The sequence below is a fragment of the Oncorhynchus masou genome, chromosome 16 (assembly GCF_036934945.1).
Source record: "Oncorhynchus masou masou isolate Uvic2021 chromosome 16, UVic_Omas_1.1, whole genome shotgun sequence".
NCBI classification, from domain to species: domain Eukaryota; kingdom Metazoa; phylum Chordata; class Actinopteri; order Salmoniformes; family Salmonidae; genus Oncorhynchus; species Oncorhynchus masou.
Window position 1 is genome coordinate 7,664,754 of NC_088227.1, and position 9,280 is coordinate 7,674,033.

Sequence of the window (9,280 nt, forward strand, 5' to 3'; positions counted from 1 at the left end):
AGCACAAGGTGCACCTGTGTAATGATCATGCTGTTTAAGCCGCTTCTTGATTACCTTGGCAAAGGAGAACAGGGATGTAAACAAATTTGTGCACAAAATTTGAGATAGCTAATGAAACATGGGACCAACACTTTACATGTTGCATTTATATTTTTGTTCAGTATACTTATTTAAGAGTATAGCTTTTGTTAAAGTGGAACTGACAGCGTTTTAGCTAAATGAAATCTCATTAAAATCGGTTCATATACACTCACAGGAAGAATATGACAGTTTTCTAAGCGAGCACTTAGACATGGTCATTTTCACGTTTTCATAAATTCGTAAAATGTTTGGGTTCGACGTATAGTAGGGCATTTGTGAAAATTCTAAAGCAATATCATGTGGGAACGAGGGCCGTGCGTTTGCTGTAAATAAAACCTAATAAAAACATGTCTTGTCCAGGACCGGAGTCTACGCAGACCGGTGCGCCGTAACCAATCAGAGCTACAGTAGGCCTTCATGCAAGTGGGGACCACAGACCACTTCTCAGTTCCTATGCTTCCTGGCTGATGTTTTGGTCACTTTTGAATGCTGGCGGTGCTTTCACTCTAGTGGTAGCATAAGACGGAGTCTACAACCCACACAAGTGGCTCAGGTAGTGCAGCTCATCCAGGATGGCACATCAATGCGAGCTGTGGCAAGAAGGTTTGCTGTGTCTGTCAGTGTAGTGTCCAGAGCATGGAGGCGCTACCAGGAGACAGGCCAGTACATCAGGAGACGTGGAGGAGGCCGTAGGAGGGCAACAACCCAGCAGCAGGACCGCTACCTCCGCCTTTGTGCAAGGAGGAACAGGAGGAGCACTGCCAGAACCCTGCAAAATGACCTCCAGCAGGCCACAAATGTGCATATGTCTGCTCAAACGGTTAGAAACAGACTCCATGAGGGTGGTATGAGGGCCCAACATCCACAGGTGGGGGTTGTGCTTACAGCCCTACACCGTGCAGGACGTTTGGCATTTGCCAGAGAACACCAAGATTGGCAAATTCGCCACTGGCGCCCTGTGCTCTTCACAGGTGAAAGCAGGTTCACACTGAGCACAGACGTGACAGCCTGGAGACGCCGTGGAGAACGTTCTGCTGCCTGTAACATCCTCCAGCATGACCGGTTTGGCGGTGGGTCAGTCATGGTGTGGGGTGGCATTTCTTTGGGGGGCCGCAAAGCCCTCCATGTGCTCGCCAGAGGTAGCCTGACTGCCATTAGGTACCGAGATGAGATCCTCAGACCCCTTGTGAGAACATATGCTGGTGTGGTTGGCCCTGGGTTCCTCCTAATGCAAGACAATGCTAGACCTCATGTGGCTGGAGTGTGTTAGCAGTTCCTGCAAGAGGAAGGCTTTGATGCTATGGACTGGCCCGCCCGTTCCCCAGACCTGAATCCAATTGAGCACATCTGGGACATCATGTCTCGCTCCATCCACCAACGCCACGTTGCACCACAGACTGTCCAGGAGTTGGCGGATGCTTTAGTCCAGGTCTGGAAGGAGATCCCTCAGGAGACCATCCGCCACCTCATCAGGAGCATGCCCAGGTGTTGTAGGGAGGTCATACAGGCACGTGGAGGCCACACACACTACTGAGCCTCATTTTCACTTGTTTTAAGGACATTACATCAAATTTGGATCAGCCTGTAGTGTGGTTTTCCACTTTAATTTTTAGTGTGACTCCAAATCCAGACCTCCATGGGTTGATAAATTTGATTTCCATTGATAATTTTTGTGTGATTTTGTTGTCAGCACATTCAACTATGTAAAGAAAAAAGTATTTAATAAGAATATTTCATTCATTCAGATCTAGGATGTGTTATTTTAGTGTTCCCTTTATTTTGTTGAGCAGTGAAGTAATCATGCATTGAACTGCATCCATCTATTCTGCAAACAGAGCCTTACTGTACGTCATGGAATTTTGAGTCAAATGTAACCTAATTTTAAACCTCTTATAAAGTTGGTTTTGTTGCATATTACTAAGAATTGTATATTTTTTACTGACATTGATCGTTTGTTTAATTTCTGCAAAGTTGTTAAAACGCTGTCAGTTCCACTTTAAATTATACTCAGAGAATAAAATAGTCGGCTTTGTAGCCTTTTACCAAGCCCTGTGCAATCTAGCCTCACATGCTGACCACACCGCTTATGTCACGTGCGCGAGCGTTAAAAAATAAATGTACACATACATGTTATTCAATCATTGCACCCACGCTGCTTGCGAGCGTCTGCGTAGCACTAAAATAGAACTTGGTTGTATTTGTGATGCTTGACGCGCTGCAAGTACCCGCCTCTCCCGTCTCCTCATTGGTTTTTAGGAGCATATACACATTGCAATGATTGAATAACGTGTATGTGTACATTATTTTGCGACGCTCGCGTCGGTGTGGTCAGCATGTTATCCTTAGCATGGGCAGGGTCAAGGTAAGTTCATATGCCCTGTGATGCATAGTTCCAACTTGATATGAAAAACACTGCCATAATTAATTAATCCTCATGAATATAAACATAATTCTATGGATATTCTGATAAGATTATATTTTGTAAGCCCTTTTGCCTTCTGATTGTTATTATTATTATTATTGTTATAGGACAAATACATGTTGTATGTAGGGTACCATTCGATAGGATGGTTGGTTTTCATATAGCCTGAGTGCCAGTCTGTTTGCGCTATCATGACAACTTGTCACTCATTGTCATACCAAACATGTTTGGTATGACAGTGACAGCAGTGGAGTTGGCAAGAGCACAAATTGATCCAGGACAGAATAGCCTTGACAGTATGCTAGAGGTTCAGAGACAATGAAAATAAGTGTAATTTGAAACCGTTTGTTTCATTAGTCATGTTTTTGTCCCCTCCTCACAGCCCTATACTGAGAAGGATTCCAGATATCACCAAAAACACCATGAGTAATTCAGAACAGCTCCTAAGCATAAATGATCACGACTTCACAATGAGGCCTGGCTTTGGAGGTGAGGGTTTTTTAAGTGCTTTATTGCGAGCCTTACAAATCTATCATTATCCTCATCATCCTACTGTACAGTTCACCAATATTTTCTGACATACTTTCAATTCTTACTTAATCATGATTTATCATTAAGTCGTTGATAAATCATGCATTGATGTCGATGACAGATTTTCTGAAAAGTTACAGCTGTTTTACTCAAGTGAAGATATAGGCCTTTATCAGTTCTCATAAGCGGATATACACGATGCCTCGTGCTGCAGTGTGCCTTGAATTGATGAGATAACAAACTGGGATTATGTCTGCTGTGATTAATTACGCTGTAGTAGCACCAGTATGGAGCTCAGGGTTTCAATAACACTTCTCTGACTTCTCTAATCTGAAGCCTTCTTGGGACCCGAATCCAGCTACTGCTTACTGATGGTTTCATCCCAAAACACCAATAAAAGGGGATACATTGAGATGTAATTTAAGTCCAAAAATGATTAAGATTCCAGAATAATCTATACAGACAGTGAATCGTAACAGACGTAAACAAAAAATGCAGGGTTATAATTCCGCGGTGGTGTTTAAAGCCAGTGAATAGTTGATGTGTGATTGCTCCATGTGATATGACATATTTTACAGCATACTGACTCAACCATGTATTAACAATATAGATGCAATATGTCTGACATATCATCTTGTGTGAATCTGCACTTGAGCATGCAACAACATTGCCACATCATTTTGTACTAAGAGGCAATATAGGCTCTTATAACTGAGTCGTGTCTTTGACTGTTTTACATTGTGGTTACACGTACATACAGTATCAGTCAAAAGTTTGGACATACCTACTCATACTCATCAAGGGTTTTATTATGTATTTTCTACATTGTAGAATAGTAGTGAAGACATCAAAACTATGAAATAACACATTTGGAATCATGTAGTAACCAAAAAAAAGTGTTATATTTTAGATTCTATATTTTAGATTTTAGATTCTTCAAAGTAGCCACACTTTGCCTTGATGACAGCTTGTGTTTTTTGCAGGGCTCTGGATGAAAGGGACTAGAGGAGAAAAAGCTCATGGTTTTTAATAGAATTGTCTGGATAAACATGACCCTTAAATACAGCTTCATAATCGCAGGATAATAGTCGCAGGATTTGCTGTGATTAATCGCGATTTCTGTGATTAATTGTGATTTCAGAAGTGTGCTAAAATTGAACTCTAATTTAGGATTTTTTTTTATAAACATAAGAATATTGACATCTTGATTTTGCTCAAAGTAACGGTAAGCTAAACCCAGTAAATTGATAAAGCACACTTTCTTTAACCTCGATCTTAACTTGTTTTGACGTCGCATTGTTGTCTTTAGCTGTATAGATTTATGGATTTGGGATGTTTTCAGCTCATTTGAACACTGTTTTTTAAATGAGTGCCCGACATTTTTCAAAATGGACCTCAAGTTAACTGATTAGTGACAGCCCAATGGAATTAGTTTACTTATGTGTTACGTGTTTTCCTTTGAATTAAGATCAGATTTGAGTTGTGTATCTTTGCAGGACCTGCTGTTCCAGTTGGAGTTGATGTTCAGGTGGAAAGTCTGGACACCATCTCAGAAGTTGACATGGTAAGTGGTTCAATACTTTCTGTGAGCTGTGGTGTAAACCAAAATAGAGCATCCAAGATGCATAGATCATCCATGATTTGAGGATTTGGAAAGAAGAAGGCAAGACAATATGTGATGGCTCTGTTGAAATACTAGCATTGTCATGCTCTGTGTTTCAGGACTTCACCATGACCCTGTATATTAGACACTACTGGAAAGACGAGCGCCTCTCTTTCCACAGCACCACCAATAAGAGCATGACCTTTGACGGGCGCCTGGTCAAGAAGATCTGGGTGCCAGACATGTTCTTTGTCCACTCCAAGAAGTCTTTCACACACGACACCACAACAGATAATGTCATGCTGAGAGTCTACCCCGATGGCAAGGTGCTCTACAGCCAAAGGTAATTCACCGAGTCAAACTATAGTTTTGTTCTCAGTTTAAAGCATACTGGTGTAATGGAAGAGGTTTAGTGAAACATACTTCTGTGATGATGAGTAACATTGACTGAGACTGGAAGACTTGATAATAATGGATCGGATTTATATAGCTTCTTTCTACCTACTGAGGTACTCAAAGTGCTTTACATAACATGGGAGAAAATCACCTCACCCAGGGGCGGCTCTAGCCTTTTGGGGGCCCTAAGCAAGATTTGGTTAAGGGACCCCCACCTACATTTTACATACAGGAGCATTTACAGTACGGTTAAGTGCCTCAATCAAGGGCAAATAGACAGATTATTCACCTAGTGGACTCAGGGACTCAAACCAGCAACATTTCTGTTACTGGCCCAACACTCTTAACCGCTAGCCTACCTGCCGCCCATAGGGCTCTGGTCAACAGTAGTGCAATTTGCCAAAAATACATTTTACTGGGCCCCCTCTTGATAGTGGAGAGAAATAGTTTACATTTAAAGTTCTACACATTTTGCCATTGGTTAGAGAGAACATTTTGCAGTTTTATTGCTAATTTCTTGCAATTTCCTGTAATTACTTATGCCATGCTAACATGATCTGAGTGAGAATGACTAACAAAATCAATGGGGGCTCCCTGGAGATCAGGGCCCCTGGGCATGTGCACTGCGTGCCTGTTTGGTATTTGGTCATGATAGTTGGCTAGACTAAATACCGATCTAACAATTGTTAGATGACATGGCCTAAGTGACTCTCAGTGACAGACATAATAAGAGAAAAAGTAATTTTGCACACATTTTGCAATAGCACCTTGTGTATTCTACTATTCTTACTCCCAATAGTAAGTTGAGACCCCACTGAGTTCCTAAAAAATTGTAATGTTTTTGGTCAGGCCCCGTAGTGGCCGGGGGCACTAAGCAACTGTTTATGTCGCTTATGCCAGGAACCAGCCCTGACCTCTTCCACCACCAAGGTTTTAGCTAAGCAGATACCTTTGTGAACTGTAGTGAGTACACTAGCTTGTTACGTAAAATTAATCCAGAAAAAGCCGACAAATGATGGGTGAAATCTAGTTTGCTCGGTCTGATCACTATTTGGATTGGAATCAACTGAAGAGAAGTGTGTGGTGTTGTAAACACTAGTCTTTGCCAACTGGCAATTTACCCCCAAAGTGATTTCATTACGCAAATCACATAGCTGCCAGATGAGGCAGGCTAAATTTAAACCTTCCATTCTTCTTCTTTTTTCACCCATGAGCAATTTGCAAATGGTAAAGTGCTGTCATGCCGTTATTGTGGGATCTATATCCTGGCCAAGTGTGTCTATATATTTAACTTGACCAATAAATAGACATGCAGTTTGTATCATCACAACACCATTTAATGAATGTGGTGATAAACTGTTTGTCAGTAAAGTATAGGCAAGTTGCAGGCAGAAAGTGAGTTTGTCATTTTAGTGAGTAATCAGAATGCTGGACCCAAGAGAGACACTGAATTTGTAATCCAGTTGGTCCATTTGAGAGTTTAGTCAACAAGAGCCAGTATCAAGATGTATAGCGCCCGTCCATTTGAGAGTTTAGTCCGTAGCGCCCTCTGCTGGCAGTCAAAACACACTGCATACAGTCTTCTTGACACCTGTGGACACGGATAGTCATCAACACTTCCTTCACTGGTGGAGTCAGCGATCCTGCTCCCAAAACTCTGGTTCTGGGACTGTGAAGTCTGCCCTGGTAGACACACAGGCCGTCTGTAATCCCAATCTTGCGGTGGATTATAGGATTTCTCTGTCATTACGGATGTATAGGATTTGTGGAGGGACAGGGTGGTGTGTGTTCTACTTTAGATACAATGCAGGCTCATCATTAGGGTTAATCTCTCTGGGGGTTGGAACCAGAGATTTGACAGACAGAAACAGATTGGGAAGGGGATTAAATACCTGTTTACTATACGTGGACCTCCCTCCCAGAGGATCCCGTGTAGCAGCGGGTCTCTTCTATACTGAGCTGGATTATCTCTGCTATTTTCATGTATTCATCCCTGCCCTGGGGGCTCCAAATCTCCTCAAACAACGGACTCTGTGTGTACTGTATGTGTCTGAAATATGATATACAACAACACATATTCACCCACATCCCCCAGCCTATTTCTCGTTGTATTATTGTATCGACATTACTCAGTGTATTTCTTGACCTATAGGACAGTCCTTCCAGGATTCTGCGATCTGAACAGTATTATTATTATAATAATTTTAACAATTCCTGCATATTATTTGTGGGCTTGTTAATTTGAACAATCACTTCACTAGTTCTGCATAAAACAGTCAAATCATTGCAATATTAGCGCAAGCAACTGAACCATCACTGCAGTACAAAAAGAGGGATCGCAATTTCTACCAATCGCCGCACATTTACCCCATAATATGGTCCCATCAAGCCACACATCAACACACTTTTTCCTTTGTCAGTGCATTTTCATGACAAATTGGACAAAATCATTTCATTTTGCCATGCAAAATGTCAGCACTGCTGCAGCAAAATCAAGCATTTTTGTCTGCAAAATATACATGTTTTTTCCTGTGAAAACCCCGGAGAACTACTGATCTTAGCCCGAGTGCCAGTCTGCTTGTGCTAAAATGTCAACTCCTTGTCACTCATTGTCATGGCAAACATTGGCCTTGTCAATGACAGCAAGAGCGCTGGCAAATGCACAAACAGATCTGGGACCAGGCTGTACTCAGCTGTCTGTGTTGTGTGTTCTCACGCAGGGTGACAGTGACATCAATGTGCAGCATGGACTTGAGTCGCTTCCCTCTGGACACACAGACCTGCTCCCTGGAGATCGAGAGCTGTGAGTCTCTGCTCGGATGACTTCACTTCCATTTTGACTCTCTCTCTCTCTGCTGTCACATTCAATTATATAATATTATGCACCTGTTCATAGACTCTTGTTTCAAGTGGTGGACACTGAACAACACGCCCCTTTCTTCTTCAGATGCGTACACGGATGACGATCTGATGCTCTACTGGAAGAAAGGGAACAATTCCCTGAGCACTGATGAAAATATCTCCCTCTCCCAGTTCCTCATCCAGGAGTTCCAAACCACCTCAAAACTAGCCTTCTACAGCAGCACAGGTACAGCACTGAATGCTGAAACAGCACATGCTGTTCACTGTGATTTATCAAGGTTGGGTTTCTGTTATGCTAATACAATGCATTGTATATAACATATGTAATAATCTTATCCTCTTCCTTCCAGGCTGGTACAACCGTTTGTATATCACCTTCACCCTGCGACGCCACATCTTCTTCTTCCTGCTCCAGACCTACTTCCCTGCGACTCTGATGGTCATGTTGTCCTGGGTGTCCTTCTGGATCGACCGCCGGGCCGTCCCGGCCAGGGTTCCTCTGGGTGAGTTAGCCCTTAGTAGTCCAAGATTTTAGCCAACGCTTGTTCGAAGCTTATTATGATTCTGTCTTCTACAGTGTTGATGTTTCGTTATTACAAAGCCTAAACACCACTGATATTCTGCTTTCGGTAGCATATCCTGCTGTGTCCCTAAGTTTCAATCTTTCTGAACAGACGTTGTGTGTTGTGCTGTGCTCCAGGTATCACCACGGTGCTCACCATGTCCACCATCATCACTGGAGTCAACGCCTCCATGCCCAGGGTTTCCTACATCAAAGCTGTGGACATTTACCTCTGGGTCAGCTTTGTGTTTGTGTTCCTATCGGTGATAGAGTACGCTGCAGTGAACTACCTGTCTACGGTGCAAGAACGGAAGGAAAAAAAGCTACGAGAAAGGGTAGGTGCCATTTGAACCATCCATGGGTCCAAAGCGTCAGTTTCTCAGCCTGTGAAATATGCCCTGGGAAGAGTTTACCATTTAACATTCCTCTGGAAAAAGTGTAAGCCAGATGTGTACAGTATGCGCTTGTCGGATGGAAAATGTGGGTACTGTAGCTCGGGATCAAACCCAATCTCTGTGTCTGTCTGCAGCTGCCCTGCACCTGTGGCATGACCCACCCGGGCATGATGGGCAGCTACAGCGAGGAGGACATCAACAACACGGGGAACTATGGCTGCATGCTCGAGGAGAACGGCGCCATGAAGCAGCAGAGGATGATGGTCCATCTGGACATTGAGGAGAACAACCAAATCACAGGACATGTGGGCTCCAGTGCCTACAGCAGCATGTGGGTCGACACCCACGCCATAGACAAATACTCCCGGGTCATCTTTCCTGGGTCGTATACTCTGTTTAACATCATCTACTGGTCCTGCTACCTCTAA

The 9,280-nt window shown here is 43.0% G+C and overlaps 1 protein-coding gene across 1 annotated transcript; it reads left to right on the forward strand.

Annotated features, from left to right (window-relative positions):
* Positions 1-2,910: 2,910 nt before the first annotated feature.
* Positions 2,911-9,280, forward strand: LOC135557398 (gamma-aminobutyric acid receptor subunit rho-1-like). Its single transcript, XM_064990626.1, has 8 exons — positions 2,911-2,992; positions 4,531-4,598; positions 4,757-4,980; positions 7,754-7,836; positions 7,981-8,121; positions 8,246-8,398; positions 8,596-8,792; positions 8,987-9,280. The coding sequence occupies exons 1-8, from the start codon at positions 2,926-2,928 to the stop codon at positions 9,278-9,280; spliced, it is 1,227 nt and encodes a 408-aa protein (XP_064846698.1). The 5' UTR covers positions 2,911-2,925.

Excerpts from the sequence above, each read along its gene's own strand:
- LOC135557398 (XM_064990626.1), top strand. The coding sequence starts at position 2,926 with ATGAGTAATTCAGAACAGCTCCTAAGCATAAATGATCACGACTTCACA. Across the intron at positions 4,981-7,753 it reads AAGGTGCTCTACAGCCAAAG|GGTGACAGTGACATCAATGT; the intron begins GTAATTCACCGA and ends GTTCTCACGCAG. Across the intron at positions 8,399-8,595 it reads CCCGGCCAGGGTTCCTCTGG|GTATCACCACGGTGCTCACC; the intron begins GTGAGTTAGCCC and ends GCTGTGCTCCAG.